This window comes from Meleagris gallopavo, chromosome 16, assembly GCF_905368555.1.
Source record: "Meleagris gallopavo chromosome 16, MGAL_WU_HG_1.1, whole genome shotgun sequence".
Lineage (NCBI taxonomy): Eukaryota > Metazoa > Chordata > Aves > Galliformes > Phasianidae > Meleagris > Meleagris gallopavo.
In genome coordinates this window covers 7,312,950-7,331,149 of record NC_139419.1, presented here as the reverse complement: position 1 = coordinate 7,331,149, position 18,200 = coordinate 7,312,950, and the positions used below count along the sequence as shown (strand labels likewise).

General features: G+C 39.4%; 2 protein-coding genes across 5 annotated transcripts in view; both read right to left on the bottom strand.

Annotated features, from left to right (window-relative positions):
- Positions 1 to 5,320, bottom strand: part of KCTD5 (potassium channel tetramerization domain containing 5) — a 30,448-nt gene extending 25,128 nt beyond the window's left edge. Inside the window, exon 1 of one of the 3 annotated variants that reach the window (XM_085237327.1) lies at positions 4,905 to 5,320. In XM_085237327.1, coding sequence (XP_085093453.1) covers positions 4,905 to 5,138 — 234 coding nt within the window. In that variant the 5' untranslated portion in view covers positions 5,139 to 5,320. The remainder of the gene's footprint in view (positions 1 to 4,904) is intronic. The other 2 variants (XM_085237329.1, XM_085237328.1) reach the window with 2 other exon arrangements.
- Positions 5,321 to 5,427: 107 nt separating this feature from the next.
- The window catches only part of PDPK1 (3-phosphoinositide dependent protein kinase 1), a 28,912-nt gene continuing 16,139 nt past the window's right edge, over positions 5,428 to 18,200 (bottom strand). For both annotated transcript variants that reach the window (XM_085237321.1, XM_085237322.1), the window contains 9 exons: positions 17,139 to 17,236; positions 16,357 to 16,432; positions 14,898 to 14,966; positions 14,298 to 14,394; positions 12,939 to 13,112; positions 12,361 to 12,578; positions 11,717 to 11,774; positions 10,732 to 10,884; positions 5,428 to 10,165 (listed from right to left, as the gene is read on the bottom strand). In XM_085237321.1, coding sequence (XP_085093447.1) covers positions 10,058 to 10,165; positions 10,732 to 10,884; positions 11,717 to 11,774; positions 12,361 to 12,578; positions 12,939 to 13,112; positions 14,298 to 14,394; positions 14,898 to 14,966; positions 16,357 to 16,432; positions 17,139 to 17,236 — 1,051 coding nt within the window. In that variant the 3' untranslated portion in view covers positions 5,428 to 10,057. The remainder of the gene's footprint in view (positions 10,166 to 10,731; positions 10,885 to 11,716; positions 11,775 to 12,360; positions 12,579 to 12,938; positions 13,113 to 14,297; positions 14,395 to 14,897; positions 14,967 to 16,356; positions 16,433 to 17,138; positions 17,237 to 18,200) is intronic.

Below are 18,200 nucleotides of genomic sequence, written 5' to 3'. Positions count from 1 at the left end.
TATTGGTATTTTAGTAGATTGCAAGAAATATCACAAATTATCAGTACCAACAGTCCCAGCTAAATCTGAATCATTTTCCTCCAAAACTATATTTGTTCTACCTGAAAAAATCCTACCGACCCAAATCCTTGCATTTGGAAATTCATGCTGATACATAAAGGTTTGATGATTACACTGCAGTATTACCTAAAACCTCTCTCTACTTAACATTTCTTAAAAGTCCTTTAATTGTCTCACTGGAAATGAATGTGGATTTATTTTCAGGCACATGGATTTCTTTTCTGGAAGGATGTACTTGTCTCATCAGGGTCAGCAGAAAGCTAGACCACAGCCTGAGTTAAAATACATGTATTGCAAACTAATTCCCCACTTCCCCACAAGAAAGCACCGTTACTCGAGAGGAACTAAGTGAGGGTATGGTATAATTTAAATAAAATGATCTCTGACCCCATTTAACACTCTTCCCAAGAACTGCATGAACACACAAATTGAATCATTAGGAATCTGTGCCCAGCTCAGTACCTCCACTGAGGTCAAAACAATGCTGATGCCTTCTCAAATATTTTCCCGAACGGACACTGTCAGAAACCACAGGATCAAACTCTTTGCTCAACACTTTGAGCTCCAATGTGTTTATCTAAAACACTGACACCACTTACATACACCGAGCGAGCAGAATTTCTGCTAACAGCAGGAATATGCACAGAAACACAATTATATTTGGCACTAAGGCAGGACTTAGAAACAGCTGCCTCCCTTACCCTCCTGTGGTATTTAGGTCTTCATCTGGAGGCCCTGAACATACTTCTTCTCTAACTACGTGACTTAAAACATTGAAAAACAGTTGACACTGCCAGTACTAACCCAAACTACATAGATATCACAACACACTCACCTAACTGACTAACCAGAAATATACTGGCAAAATAAAGTTCATCTTAACTATAACTTAGAATAATGACTATAATTAAGATGCTTTTCTTGCACTGATTATTTAGTGCTGACAGCTAAGGATGTGCTGCCAAGATGATTTTGATTAATCTAAAACATCCAGTGCTTCCTTCCTTCCTTAACTGTCTATCTCAGTACCATTATACTTTACTTGAGAAAGGTTTTAAAAATCAAGCACGAATACAGTTGCCAAAATCTTTTTAGGAAAGGTTGACAATCTTCTCACTTAGGGAGAAGTTTAATGAATGATAAAACAGTTCATAAAAGATAAACTGGTATACTGGGCAGATGTTGAAATCAGGAAATGCCAAGCTGTAAAACAACGCAAACATGAAGGAAGTAAAACAAGGATGAGAAGGTAAGCAAGACTGCTTGTCCATTTTTACATATTCACCAATGAACCACGATTTAAACACTTCTGAAAACAAATCCTATTACGAACATTGGACGCGACCATTACCACTCACTCATTTGCTGAGATGAATCTCAGACAGTCTTAAATACAATGACACTTATCACACCTGGAGACATAAAGTGAGAGGAACAACATAATTCTTTCACCACATTCTTTCTTTCAACATCAGTTTTGCCATAGGGAACACCAAGGTCAATTTTCCTTCCGCTGCGACCACAAGCGCACCCAGCAGCAGCCCACAGGCTGCCAAGCCCCGCTCTGCCTAAGAACCTGCAGGTGGTTGGAAGGCAAACACGCTGCCTTTCCCAAAGCCTTTTCAGTAAAAATGAAGGAGGTGTTACGATGCATGGAGTTAAATAACAAATAAAGATGTTGGTGTACAAACCAGGATAGAGGCAATCCGTCTCTAGGTACGCAGCTGGCATAGATGAAGTATAATCTATGGACTATTTCAGTTTTCCATTCTCATTTCTAGTAAACTCGTGGAGTCAACATCTAACCTCTCACTGTAGCAACAAGGCTGATGTATGCCTTATGCCTTATGAGTTTAGGCAGAAGCACCTTGACTACTCATTTGTGAGTCTGCTTAAAGATCCATTCTCACCGGGGAGGAGCATTTCTTATCCTCTAAAGTTACTGAAGTCCCAGACAAACTCCCCATACAGCAGATAGCACGATGCACTGCTAAGCTGCATTTCTCATAATTCCTTCTAACAGAGGGCTCTCAGTTTTGATTACTGCCTTGCCGGCTCATCACTTAGGCTTCTCCCTGCCCCACCTATCCCTGCGTTCCCATCTGGAGGCAGACAAGTCTGTCTAGGATGGGTGGAACAGCCATCAGCCTACAGACAAGCCCACATTCACATTCTCCTACACTGACGTTTCTCAAAATGAGGGGTTTAAAGCCTTTGTGATCTTCAGGAAGAAAACACAACAGGATCAAACCATGAAGGAACTGCTGTTTTACACGTGCAAAATTGCACTGCATAGCTGTAATTGTTCACAATCTTTAGCATATGAGTAAGAAAAATTATCATCTTAGTATCGGAATACAATTTGGGATTGTAAAAAGTAAAACCATGAGGAAAAAATACACCCATGGCAATTTGATTTCAATTGCTATAGACGTGGCAAAGGAGAAGAACCAGAGACTGGGACAATAACACGGATAACAAGGATTCTCTTGAAATATCTGTGCTCATTAGTTAAAAACATTTGACATCACACACCTAAATCAGAGAGACAATCTGTAGGCCTGCTATTGCATCAGGACAGGATGCTCACAAATGGGTGAGATGTCTGCAATATCTGTCCTCAATCAAGGGGAAAAATAAGGGAACTGCAGTTCCCTGCAGGAAGTTATGGTTGCTGCTGAGAGAGGGCAAAGAATCTAAAGGCAGGTTCTGAACCAAACCCTTGGAAGACAGGCACTACTTGGTTAAGTAACCTTAGGGACTCTAAAGACTTCTGCACTTATCCGTCATTGTGGATTTTGCAGAAAACAGATTCTGAATGGATGAAGCAAAAATCAGTAACTACAGTGCAGATGTTCAAGACAATGGAGCACAAAACTGACAAAAGCACTGAAAAGATTGCAGTGAATGCTTAATCACTAAATACGTAGCTTTATGTACATCCAATTGAAGACAACTGGGTTCAAAAGTCCAGAGAATGCAACTCTGAATAAGACGACTTTCTCTAAATACAAATATTCCCAAACAACTTTCCCTACACCTACATCCTGCACATTAATTTATTAAAAGTGACTACATCTGCCACAACTTCAATTAAATAACCCACTAAGATTTAGTCTTAAATACAAGATGCACTGAACAAGCTCTGCATGAAACAGGCTTAGTTACGTCGGTATGGAAAGTGCACCTTAATGCCATACTCTCATCTTACATTTCAGTTCCATTGCAGGTCTGTCCCCATTTCACACCAAACAGCTGAAGGATTCATGTCTCACTGCCAGACCTGGAATATGCAAGCACTGTACAGACAGAAGGCTTAGATGATCACCTCCAAAAGTCTATTGAGATATCAGTGCTTTGGTGATAATGCTTATGGAAGATGACTGATGGCACCAATTGATGAAATGAAGGAAGCCAAAAGCCTTAAATGGATCTAAAGCAATCGATCTACAAATGCACCTATCATCTCTCTGAAGACATCAAGAGAATGCAAACAACCTTTCTTCTTCTTCTTCTTTTTTTTTTTTTTTTTGTAGTGGATCAACTGGAAAAGGTTAGTGTAATTAAGGCACCTTAATTATTAAGTACACCTTATTTTTTATTTAAGAAACATCAGAAAAAAGCTTCCCCATCTCCCAAGTGAAAGCAGCTTCTGAGTCATCAGCAAGTCACCCACAGCTCTTCATTTATTGAGGTCAGTTTAAGCCAAACCTCCCAAAACTAAACAAAGAAAACACAAAACCACTCCTCACAATACCACACTGGAAGGTATCTTCCTTTCTCTAGCTCTGGAATGCTATTCAGAGTCTGTTCTGCATATTCTCAAGCTTTTAAACATCCTTTGTTACGTGTGACAAAATGAGGAGACCCACTACCAAAATAAAAGTTTTTATACCAAACAACTGCTTATTTTTAATCAGCTAGTTGTATATGTGAGGGCTACAAACTGTCCCCTTTTTCTCCACAAATACCCAGTCCTGGGAGTCAGTTTTCGCCATTACGCTCCCACATCTTGTCCAGCACTTCACATGAATGCCTTACACCCAAATACAGTGCAGCCAGCAGTACTCTCCCTACTAAACGTGAGGCCAAAGGAGCACACGGATGCTCAGTATCACCCATTCCGAGCCCGTACTGCTTCATTTGATGAATTTCCAAAACACAGAACGTTATGCCTGGATAAGAAAGGTTATTTTTCCTCACTTACTGAATTCCAGGTTCACTGACTTTTCCTTTATACTAAAAGAGGGGTGATTCAGGATAGACGTGAGGAGGAAATCCTTTACCCAGAGCTGTGGGTGCCCCACTCCCAGAGGAGCCCGAGGCCACGGAGGAGCCGTGGGCAGCCCATGCAGGGCAGCCGGCGCAGGGCAGGGCTGGGGCTCTGAGGTTCCCTCCAACCTAAGCTCTTCTACGAACAAACAGAACAATTCAAGGAAAAAAAGAAAAAAAGAAAAAAAAGCGATTTCGATCCGGTTCTTGAAATCGTACTGGAGAACGATGACAGTGCAGAAACAGAACGACATCGCTCTGCAGGCAGACGCTCCATGGAAGCGCTACAGCCGAACCCGCTCAGCGTCGATACGTAAACGAACGCACGAACGACCCGGCGCTCCCCGTGCGATGTTCGTAAGGCAGACACGCTACTCGAGAACCGCGGAGCTCACGAGCCACCGGCCCCACCGCCCCGAGAATCAAAGTTCCTCGAAGCGCACGGACCGGCCGCCCGCCTCCTTCAGCAGCTGCCCCCCGCCGTTCCCGCAGCGCTCCCCGGCACGGCGCTGGGCCGCGGCGGCCCCGAGCGCCACGCGGAGCCCGGAGCGCCCGCGTTGCCGCTCCCTCACCTTGTCCGAGTCCAGGTCGGGGTCGGCCTGGCAGAGACGGAAGAGGAAGGACTTGGGGTCCCTGCAGAGCGTCTGCCGGGTGGTCAGGAAGCAGGTGCCCCCTACGTTCAGCCGCACCCACTTGCCGGGCACGGCGCCGGGGGGCGGCGCCGAGCTGCACCGGCGGCAGGGCCCGCCCGGGCCGAGGCCGCCGATCGGGGCGACCGGGAAATCGCAGTGGTTCTCCGCCGCCATCCTCGCCGCCGGAAGAGTCCGCCCCGCCTACGGCTCGGCGGGCGCGCCTCCCCCGGAAGCGTCCACCTCGGCACGCGGCGCTTCCCGCCCGGCGGCGAGGCGAGGCCCGCGCGCTCCCGCCCGCCGGCACGCGGCTCCCCCTCCCCTCCGCCCCACCGCGCCGCTCCGCACCGCCGGCTCTTGGATCGCGGCGCCCCCCGCAGAGCGCCGCCGCCGCCGCCGGAGCGCCGCGCAGCCCCCGCCCCTTCCCGTGACGCGGCGCTGCGGAAGGAGCAGGCGGAGGCCGAGCCAGGACCCTACATGCCTTTATTACAGACTACCGAGCATAAGTGAAATCCATCATCCGGTCACTAGCTACACATCTACAGCACAGAGATCTGTCGGAAGGAGTATAAGCGGTTATTAAATTATGAGATATGATTAAATCATTGACCAATAGAAAATTTATATAATAAAGCCAGAAAAAAAGGTGTAAAATATAGTTTACAATAATTATTCACATTCCAGGCTGTACATCAATACATACAACACCATGGCCCCGAACATGAATTCAATCCAAATAATTCATATATTAGAATTTAAATAACACAGACTGAACTAGAGGCCAACAAAAGCCAGCAAATAACCTTAGAAGAATAAAAATACAAAAGTGTGTATCATATCATTGCATTATTTGCTTCTGTTCTCGTAAGTTCTTGGGGGAGGGGGGATTGTTTTGTGCGAGTTCTTGTGTTTTTTTTCCTTTATCTGTACATCACAGTTACAGCTACAAACCAGGTAGAGAATATTACACACAACTGACCGTCAACAACCTGAAGAACAGCTTAGTGTACAACTATCCAGACAGATTACGGTTCCTGGTTCCTATTCTTTTGTCAGATACAGTAATTACAAGTTCTGCCACAATTTAGAACAACTGCCACATCCAGAGTTAGCACGTGGTCGTTGGGAGCTTTGTCAAATCGCAGCCGCCTGCATTCCCTGCCATGCCAACAGGCAGACCGAGTCCTTGGGTGCTTATCACTTCTCCAATTATTTGCTGTCTGAAAGTAACTTAAAGAGGAAACAGATTTCTGAATTTATCCATCTTAAACTGAAAACACGCCAATCTGGAACAGAGAACTATTAGTTTGTAAACTCACTCATCAACTCACAGACAATTTGCGTCATGAAGCTTTGCAGGAGCGCTTCCTTCCACTTGGTTAATAGAATGTTTGCATAAAGCATTACAGGCATTCAGCAAAACGTCAGATATAAATATCACACCTATTCACGTAACTCCACATAGCAGAAAGGATCTGAATCCACATACCATATCTTTAGGCAACTACCACCACACAAGCCATCTCCTCAACAGAGTGCTGAAATCAATTTTTTTTTTGGCCAAAATGATATCAAGCATATTAAAGTAAGCACCTTGTCCTGTAGAAGTGGATTAGAATTATCACATCTTTAATTCAATCTACAGAGCTTCTCCTCCTCCCCCCCCCCCAGGATTAACTATAGCAGATACTTCAGAAATAAATCAGACTGGAAAAATAAGCAGACCACAGTCCTATCTGATACTGATGTGTTCAGCATTAGCACTTAGCAAATGAGATAGTAATAACTGACATCAGCCTGTTCACAATGTCTCAAAATCACACGTGAAGCAAGTCTTTCATAATATAAATCCTTTTCAAAACCAGACATTAAGGCAATGGGAACAAAGCCACCTCTTAGTTTATCACAGCAATGCTGAACTTTCTGTGGTTGGGCCGGGAGCTGGATAGAATTATGGAACTCAAGAATCCTTCCCAGAAGTAGTACTTCAGCTTTAAGCTCCACCCAAAAGAAAAGAGGTTATGAATAGATCCCTGAAGTTCAAATCCCAAGCAAAACAAATTAAAGCATTATTATCCAGTAGCTTCATAAATGATTCGTCATTATTCAAAAGGCAAAGGGCAGAACTGGGTTTTCTGTAGGTTTGTAACAAGGATTCTGAAGCCTTCAAGTGTCCAGCAACCCATCTCCGAAAGACCCTGGATAAAGAGCAGAGAAGTCACCTGGCTTATCTGCAGCTCTGACCAATCTCCCTTGCACCTTTCATTCTGTAAACTCCCATGAAACACAGGAGTCATCCTTGAGACAAGATTTGAAACTGCCCTGCTTCAGTATACATATCTAAAACAGGAACTGGCCCTTCATTGTATGCAGCATATTCCAGTACATATGTAAGTGAACAAACTGGTAAAGCATACTTCAGTCTCCACAGTTGCTTTTATCTTTCAAAACCATAGGTTTCACTTAAAAGCAGAGGCTGAGAAATACTTGATTTGGAACACTGAAGTTCTAAGGGTAGGGACAGATGCCTTTAAGAGAGGCTCACAGTTTCCTAATTATGGACAATGCTGTCCATCAGGAACACAAAAATGCAGACAGCCATCTTACAAGACTAGCTTTGCAGCTTAGTGATAACAGTATTTCTTTGGCTGAAAGGTTTTGGTAGGGAGGAATGAAGGATACTAATAGAGGATTTTCAAGCTGTGAAAATGATAACTTTTTAAGCAGCAGAATGACTGCAAGCCTGATTAGCACAGAAAACTTGTTGAAGCATTTCCAGATTTCCAGCTAGTCATCTAAAGTGAGAAGGCCAAGGGCAATCCCAATCTAGCTCTTACTGAAGCTATGGATTTTGCTTAATTAGCAGAAAAACTTTGCCAGACTTTTTATATGAGCTTCATCACAAAGAACAGAAGTGACACAATAAAGCTCCATCACTGCCAGACTCACTTGTTTGAAGTCTACATCTGTACGCTTAAATCCAAAGCTTTAGGGCTGTCTCGAGTGGACCCAGGGCATAGCTGGAATTTGACAGCTGCAGAATGACTGCACACAACTATAAATTCACAACAGCATCTTGCTTAAGATAGCTAATACAGGATTAATTACAGGCACAGATGGAAGGTATACTGTACTATTCAAATTTCAGCAGCAAGGAGTGTACTTTAGGAGGCAAAATTCCTTATGATGCAAATAGAACAGTTCTATTTTTCTCATTGCAGCCATTTTTACAGGACACCTTTGTTTCCTCACTGCCATGCACTGTAGGCTACTGATTTACTTCTGTCACATACACATATATGGTGGGCTAACAGAAGACAAGGATATACCTCCTCCAAAAGAAAAGGCCACTGCACTCTCTCCTTGGAAAGGCTGAAGGATGCTGGAAGAACTGAACTGTCACCAAATTCAACCATGTAACATTTTTTGGTTGGCTTTTTTTTTTTTTTCTTTCCTCAAAAAAGATGAATCATCTCTCTTAACAAAAACCCTCTCCATTAGGTATTTTCTGAGAGTCTGATAAGCCATTGCTTTTAGAATATTGCTTTTAGAACAGCATCGCACATCTGTCCTTCTAACATTGCAGTGGAATATTTGATAGAAGGAAAAGCACATCATAGAGACCTCAATATACAAAAAGATGGGATGTGTAGATGGTGAATAAATAGGTGTGATATTTATACCACTGTCAAAACAAGGAAGGAATGCCTTTGTTCAGACCTATCATTCCTCTGCAAGGTTCAGGAACGCAGACGTTGGAAATACCATTAGGGAAGTTGTTTTTAGCATATTAAGTCTTTGTAACATTACAGGAAATGTTTGACCACAAAAAAGCATTTTACTGAAAAAGATAAAAGGAGATTGATATAAAAAACCCATTTTATAGATATGCCTCAAGTACCATATGTTTTTTCCCCGTTGTATCAACATTTTGTTATTTTTAAACCAGATTACAGTATGGATCTAATTTTTGAAAAACAATTGAGTGAAATAAAAGTTTTTAAAAGGTCTTAAATATTTGGCCAAAGACTGAAAATAGGACTGTTTGTACACTTCATTATGCAACAAAACAAACAAATCAAATCAATTGTACAAAGCTTTCACACTTTCTTCTCTATCCAGGTAAATAGGTTGGCCCCACTAAAATGCACAAAACATGCACACCCTGTAAGAAAGCTTCTAGCCCTCATCTCCCGGAAAGGAGAAAAACTACTTACTACTTCAATAGTAATGTTGTTTTTTTCCTCCATACTAACTAATTAATTTTTTAGTTAGTATTAGTTAAAAGCATGCTGCTAAGTTTGTCTCTTGATTAAACACACGATTCATATTAAAATTTAAACTGAACATTTAAAACTTTATATGCTTCAGAAGCCAACATTTCAATTTTAGAAAAAATTTCAGTGCCATGTTCAGCATTTTATTCTCACAACCTCTATCATTGGAGCCCATCTGCCAGATACATACATCTGATTCATTCACATAATTATTTAAGTACCACGTAAATCCTGCAACCAGAACTATATTAGGAATTACACAAGGGTGCAACTGACCTGGCTACAAAATGTCATACACCAATAAGCTCAGGGACTGTGAGGAAAGGAAAAGAGGGGGGAAAAAAAAAAAAAAAAGTGGTGCTTAGGAGAGGCATATAAAAGCTCCCTGATGAAATACAGATCAATGATAACGTGAAAGTCACAGAAAACTCCAGCCCCATAAAACGCAAGGCTGGTACATGATTCAGGGTGTGTGCGTGTGGATTGGTTTTAACTCATCTTAAGTGTAGCTGGTAATGCAATGTCTATCCACTAGTCTGCTGCAGAAATTGAGTTGAAGTGCACAAAAGCAAGATCTTCACTGCAATGATACGCATGTGGAAGCCTCAACAGAAGCACAAAGAGCGAGCAAAGCGACCCTGAATTCCATTCGGTTTTTGCCTTTTTTTTTTTTCCTTTTTTCTTTTTTAAAAACAGAACATTTCAGACATATGCTTCCCCTTGAGATGGTAATAGATGGGTTGGAAAGATTCCTCTGATCAGCTGCACATCAAGTTCTAGCAGCAAGAAGAGAAACTGGGAGATTTTGGATGAGCTTTACTATTTAGCAGCATTCTGGTGGTATCTGTGCCGCCACACTTCTTGTATCTTTTTGCACCATTTATGAGCATTCCCACTCGGGTCCATCAGGTAGTACGTCCTGTTTGGCTACAAATGAACAACATTTTAGTGAGCATTCCAAGCACAGTTAAACCAAAAAGCAGTAATTATTCCGCACCTACCAATGAAATCACTATTCAGAATCAGTCTGCAACCTTTCCAAAAACTTAAATTCAAATACAGTTATATCACATTATATAGTGCTGAATAATTGTACACCTGTCATCTCAGAATTAAGCAAGCAGTCATAACTGTCAATATATCGTTGGCCTACCCCTTCCAAACCACTCTAAACAAACAGTGCTGGTCTTCAAAAGTCCTTAAAAACCTCCTTCAAATACAAAAATCACAAATTTTACCTAATCTGGGATTAAACAAACTTACAATTTTTGTGGGAAGACGCTTGTCAGGTTCCTTTTGTGTGGGGGGGTGGGTTTTTGTTTTATTTTTTAAACTATAGCTAGTAATTAATGTTAACAAGTAATCGCTGCCAGTCAACATCTGTGTTTAAGAATTCCTCATGTATCTCCTCCACAAAATATTTCGTCATTAACAAACTGCACTAAGGTTACTGGACATTTATTCTAACTTAGAAAGAAATTAAAGTAACTTACTGTGTGAACAAAAAATGTCTTAAAATTCTTGGCTTCTGGCCGCAACTCCAAAGACCATGGGATTTCTCCTTTTAGAACTTTGTTGACAGGATCCACGTAATACAAGTGGGGCCCTTCTGTGAGGAGCAATTGGCGCCGACGTGCAAACAATCCCTAACAGAAAAAGCAGCAATACAAAAAAAGCATTAATAGAAAAAGTAAATTTGTAGATCTCTGAATTGAACAGAACAGGTAACATTAAAACAGGTCTGTGAGGAGATGTTTGAATTTGTGAGTGTTTTTATTTGTTTTATTTGTGCTTTACCTAGTTGACTTCATTCCTTTTAATGGAGGCTAGAGTGCATTAATACCACAAGGCAAAACAAATGCTATTTTAAGAAAGCGTCTTGAAGTTCTGTTAGAACTCCATAAAACTAGCTGTAAGAGTGAAGCAGAGTATCTTTATATAAGATCCTGGCACACAAATCCAGCAGGGATTTTCCTGACAAAGTCAGAAACAAACAGGGAAGAACTTACCTGAAAGACAACCTAGATTCCTGGAAAGCTGACACAGGCTATCAATGTTCCTTTGTACCATGTTTAAGTTAACACTTACAGTAGTTCTAATGCCACCTTTATCTCTTTCAGGATATAGAAACTAGTCAGGCCCAGGAAATAACACAGCCAAGAACAATAGCTTGTATTTTATCTTCTGCATTCACATGCAGATATGCATCAAGACAATTTTTTAATGGACTGTATCTGACAGGTAGGAGGGGGTAGAATGAAAATTTACTCCAGTCTCAATGTGAAAGTATCAACAGCACATTTACTTCTAGCATTTTGCAAAAACTGAAAGGACACCACAAAAAGAGAAAATATTACATCTTAAAGAATAAACAAAATGATTTGACAAGGTTAGACAAGTAAGTTCTAAAACAGGTTCCTCATCTTTCAAGAATGTGACAACTGATTCCTGTTACAGGGGATTAAGAAAAGCTCTTACCTTTCTTTTGTCCACGGGGCCCATTTTTAAGATTAAGTTATTTTCTACAAACTGATGCCTTAAAAAGAAAAACAACAAAAAACCACTTACTCCAGAAGTAGTTTTTCCAGAGAAACAGCTTTAATTATTGTTGCTACTATTATTACTAAGCAATTTTCCATTTCCCTCTCACAAGTGCTTTCCCTCCAAAGAGTCCCAAACAATTTCACTAGATGAATGTTGGCCTCTTCCTCATTTCACACCAAAAAGCTTTTTTCCTAAATCTGGCATGAAAAAAAGTCACAAATGGGAAAATCTTATCAAGAGAGAAGAGAAATGCAATTAGCACATGGTCTAGACACATTTTGGTTAGCTCAACAAGATAGTATCATTACGAAATTTTATGCAAGTAGTAAGAAAGTAGAAATTTCTTCTAGCTGTAGGACTCTGTAGAGGAAGGACTTCTTTGAATTGGTATAGTGTTATTTCTATCTATTCTAAACTCACAACTCGAGAAACTAAGCTACTACTTCAAAAATAGAAATTAAGAAAAAGCCTAGTGACTAATACTTTGCTTAAGGATGATGAACACTGATTTGTATTATGATAATTTTTCTTGATTGCTCACTGCAGTGCAACGAATGAGCTACATTCACACTTCTTACCAAGGATTTCCACCAGCTTGTTTTGCCAGAAGCAATCTCTTCTCATCTTCAGAAAACTGTAAGTCCAACTCAAAGGAATTGTTGTCGAGATCATGAATATACTGTTCAATGTTGCCTCCTGATGTCTGTGGGGTACTTGTCTCTGGGACAGACAGTGAATGTGAAGAAGCGGAACCAGAAACTTGCATACAACCAAACTGACTGAGGAGATTGTCATACTAAAGAAAGAAAAAAGTGGGGAAAAGAAAATTAAGAGTTGTGTACTGAATAATTAGAGCTGCTTTTAAATTGAGCACATTTTGGTTTTCGGAAAAAAAAGGCAGCCTACTCTGTACAGACTAATAGGCACATCTTCTCCTCCCCCCAAAAAAACCCCCCAAAATCCACAACACCTCTACACCAATAGAGTATAGTTGGTCAAAAATAAGCAAAGACTCTTACCCCCCCTCCAAACACTCACTTCATAGGAAAAAATGAAAAATGTTGACTATTTCAAATTCTGGCCAGCAACTGTTTGCATTAATGAAAGCCTAGATAGCATCAGACTTGAATATATACATAGATATAGATGAACATACATTTCCATAACAGTCTTCATCATCCTCTGACATGGCAGGTAAGTATGCTGTAAGTTTCGGGGGTGTTTGAAGATGTAAGTTCTCCCACACAATGGATTCAAAGAAAGGGTGAGCCTTAAGAGGTCCATATCCTCCCATTTCTTCACAGCCTAATCTTTTGGTAGCATCTAGAACCTGAATAAATTACAGTGAAGTTAGCAGGCATAAAATAATGACAAGAAAGAGGCAAACATCATTCATATTCGCATAGCAACATATGAAAACTTAAAATTAGTTGGTCTTACTGCCCTAGGCATACATACATATAGAATATAAAGAGACTGTTTATAGTAAGATGTTTTGTCAGTACATCTTGTTAGCACAGTTTTGCATTAGATCAGCTCACATAGCGAAATGAGCACGTATTTGGGCCCACGGAACGGTGGATTTTTTTTTAGCTCTGTTTCTTCATAGAGATGGAATAAAACCAAACACACTGAGGATGTCTGATGGAGCATGGTTCATTTAAGTATAGGACATCACAATCTAATATATAGCACATCTAAATATATAACATCATATTCCGGTGACGCAGAATAGCTTGAGAAGCTGTAGCTGGTGCCAAACCCTAACCTCTCAAGCATCCAAAACCAGCACAGTTCTCAGGATGTTGATGCATCCTGGAACTTACCAGTGAGGCATAGGGTTGCTCAAAAAACTAGCCTGGACACTGGAACACACAGTAGTTGCCCTCACCATCAGTTACAAACAACATAGTATTTTCTCCCTAAAACTCTACACAATATAATTTCAAGAGCCTTCCATCACACAAAATGTTCTCTGCATATTCAATGCAGTGTCACTGTAGTATCTCACCGATGAGACAACCATTTTTTCTTCCTCTGTCAAATATTCACGTACAGAATAAATCTTTGGTTGATTTTAATACAAGACATTCATTAGCTGCTCTAAAATGCAGGGTAAATTGATGCACATTTTTAGGAATATGTATTTCTACCATGTACAGAATGCTGTTTTCAATTAAATGATACATTATGCAACTCACCAATTAACTTGGGTACTATACAAACAAGTGTTTGAATCTTAAGTTGTGTTATGCATAGTTTTTAGAACCATTTGTTTCCACTTGACAGAGAGACATTCCCTTGTCCATATTTTGTAATTCAGACACAAAAATCTAAGTGCTGCTTAGTAATGGACGCCAATTTTCAAAACATTCTCACACACAACTAATAATGCTCAGTTGTTCTTACTGGACAGTTTGCAACAGAGTACATAGAACCATTAGGAAAACAGAACTACATCCTAAGCTGAATGATTCTAATGTAATCAAATCATTTAATAGCAATAAATACTTACCAATAGCTTTTCTACAAGGTCTTTTGCTTTGGGAAAAAATTTTTCTGGAAAGTCATATTCCAATTTTATTATCTTCTGGAATATCAGATACTCATTTCTGCAAAAGAGGAAAATATTTAGCTAGTTATTGGTTCTCCATTTACTTTACCTTAACAGTGCATGATCTGGACAAATATTAAATGTGAGCGAAGTGTTAGAAATTCCTACCAATCCCTCTCCTTAAGTACCTTAGAATCACTACTACAAGTATCTATGCTTCTGTAAGCATGAGATACTTGAAAAAACAACAGAGAAATGTCATATGGCTCAATATGGGGGGGGTGCAGGATAGCCTCCTCAAAGAGGCATAGTTAACTTATAGTATAAACTACATTCAAAATCCTAGGATAAATTAAAGAATCTCTAAGGAACTAATCAATTTACCATCTTCATGATCTCAAAAAGGAAATAATCTACATTACACAAGTTAAAGCAGATATGATATCAACACTAGAAGTGCACCATGGAAATTGGCACTTCAGAATTGGTGATAAAGTTAATGCCAACATCAAGTCAATATATTTATGATTTACATATAAGGAAGTAGTTTAGGTCTCTTACCCAGCTCTGAATGGAGGCAATCCAGCTACAAGCTGATATATTATACAACCCAGAGCCCAGAGGTCAGAGCTTTGAAAAAAAAGGAAAAACAAACATACAGCATGTTTTTTCTGCAAGTCTGTAAACCATAATTAAAAATCCTTAAGCTACTGCTACTTAAAAATATAGTATGAACATGTCAGACAAGCTTGTTTAGCAAGATTTCCACACTACTTTCACTTAATTTCTTGACAGGAATAACCATTCATAACAACTGACTACAAGCACAGGCACAAGATAGCTGCATCTTCAAGTGACATAATTAACAGGTATATAAAACAAAGAGGACGACTTAACCTCTATTGCAATTCAAAGACACATCCAACTTAATGCAATACATGCTCCTGCAGATTAGAAATTCTTTCCTCTAAGTATTTCATGGGGGGGAAAAAAAAAAACACCACCAAAATATGTTTTTAACCAGAAGCTTTCTTTCAGACAAACAAAAATGCAGACAATATGGCACATGGGAGAAGAAAAGTCTTTTAAGTTTCAGGGTGGTGTCCTGGAAGCATATTTTGAAACTTATTTTACCTCAAGGTAAACTATATAGAGAATTGATAAAACTTTTAAATCCTCATGGAAGACTAGAAGAATACTAACAAAGACTCAGAACTACTCAAATTAGGAGCTTTCTGTCATGATGAACTATTAAAGAGCTTCTCAAAGAGATGGTAGTGTGATCAAGTCTTTCTACTGTCCAAACCAGTCAAAACTTTTCTTGAAGTTTTCTAATAGGCAGCAGAAAAGCTAACAGTATTTGTATAATTTCAAGAAACACTAGCAGAAATTACTATAGTTTTTCCCATAAGAAATATGTTTTCCCTATGTTTTATCAGTAATTACTCTGAGCGATCACTCTTCCATCACTGTAATAAAAAATGGTTCTATGTACATCAACTGGTAGTTTACCATCAGGAGCAAACTAAAAAAAGTTTAATGAGAGTCCAGGCACAGATTTAAACCACTGAAAACATCAAATACAGCTTCACAAAATACTGGAAGTTAATCCAAATACATATTCAAGACATCTATATAGCCTTTCCCTCAGCTGACAAAACATGACAGTCTGTATCTTTTACAGGAATCACCATGCTAGAGCCATCTTACATGAGAAAAGAACTAAAAGAATGACTTTGCTTAATAAAGATATTGATGGAGAAAATAAATTCAACTTCTCATTTCTCATTCCCTTCTCCTGACAACACCAAAGCCTATAGGACTCAAAGATAAGATAAAATGAAGAAGCCAGCACTCAGATGAGAAGTAATACTTGCTAAAAAAAATATATATATATATTTCAAACTCTTATTCAACCATCTTCCTTCTTTGAAATACTAAGCTACACTTCCCATCCATCTCCCACTGGATGGCACACTGACAGAGTAAGCAAAATTCTAAAGTACAGTATGGTCCTCACCTTTTACAAGCAGATTTTTCTGTCAGCAGTTCTGGAGAAACATACTGTGCTGTCCCTACAAATGAATTTGCCCGTGCTATGAAGAAAATTGAAAGAGTTAAGCAGAAGCATACTTGTGGAAAAACCAAATCCCTCCCACTCCATCCATAAAAAATTCAAACTAGTGAAAACTATGCAATGCTTCAAGAAAAAAAAAAAAAAAACAAAGAAATTTCCTCTCTCTACCCAAGCACAAAATCTGGACAGAGGAGGCAATTTACTTTATCTCAGTGATATCTTCTTGGTACAAGAAGCTAGACATTTATTAATGGTACAAATTCTGCCAACACAAGCTTACTAAATCTGAGTACAAAATCACATTTATCCAATTTGATGAATGAGAAACAGTTCTGCCTAAGGCTTTTTATTAGGAATAGTTTACAGTATCATTGATTCTTAGCTTAATATTAGCAACCAGTGACACAGGAATTCCACAATCAAGTTTGAGTAACTTTGATGGCCACCAGGGCTTCAGCACACATGCAGGAAGTAACAGCTTACTGTTTCAGCTGAGTCAAATTATTTGTTTCAGTGTATTTCAGTGATTTGTTTCCTAGATAAGAGTTAAAGATTATACTTTAAAGTTATACTTCAAAGTTATACTTTGATAAATACAATACCTACATTTAGAAAGGAACGCTTGCTGCATTTATGTAGGTAGAAGCTGGACTTGATTTTTGCAGGACTCTTCCAAGTGAAGTGCTCTATATTTTGTGACATGTGACAAAGTAAATATAACATACCTTGTCTGCTATCTGCAGATAATACTTTTGCTGTTCCAAAGTCTGTTATTTGAATGTGCATATCTTCATTTAGTAAGATGTTCTCTGGCTTTAGGTCCCTGGAAAACACAAATTTTCATACTGAAAACAGCACAGAAATTAACATTGCAAAATAGTCTGGAGTCTTGCATGCACGTCATCACAAATGATGCAGATATTCTGTAAACACTGTTGACTATTCCTTGACTTACAGCTGACAACACGCAGAGTACTGCTAACAGATTTTGCAAAGTCCATTCGTTAAGATTTTTCCTACAATACTTGGTAATTAATAGTTGAGCACAGAACTAAGCTATTGTGTACTTCACTTCAACAAAATGAATTCCCAAGCCATAAGTTAGGTCATATCTGACAAATTGATGTGGCAGTGAGATCATCTAGGCCTGCTTACTCACAGATAGGCAAGAAGTACAAAACTTCATTTAGCCAAACTGCAGCACATCCAGCCCCTACAGATTCTATTCCCAACTTTTTCCACTGAAAAGCTTTAGGAAAATGCTTTTTAAATAAAAATAAGAAAGTACTAATGCTATTAGAATTATGATCAGCCAGTTTTTTGCCAACCATCATCTACTGTTCTACAAACAACCACATGGGTACCTACAGACAATAAAGCTCTGTTTTCCAAAACAAATTCTGTGACTCAAATTCTCACACTTCCTTGAGTATTGTACCAAACAGCTCTTATTTGCTAAATAAATTCACAGCAAAACATGCTTATCAAGACAATATAATTACATCAGAACTGCAAACACTATTAAACACTTTCCTAGATTTCACTGTTTATCTACTTCTTGATAAACTTTGTGGAAATTGTTCACTCAGTGAAAGCAGACACTAATATTTACTTTTCCTGCAGATGTGTTACCCACTAATCTACACACAGCAGAATTTTAATTGGTTTTGGTACACAGAGCCACAGGAAAAAAAAAAACTAAATTAACCAAAAAAGTAGTGTCTTCCTAGAGTTCAAGGCATGCAAGCTTTTGGGAACATTATTTCTAGGCCATAAAGTTCTCTTTT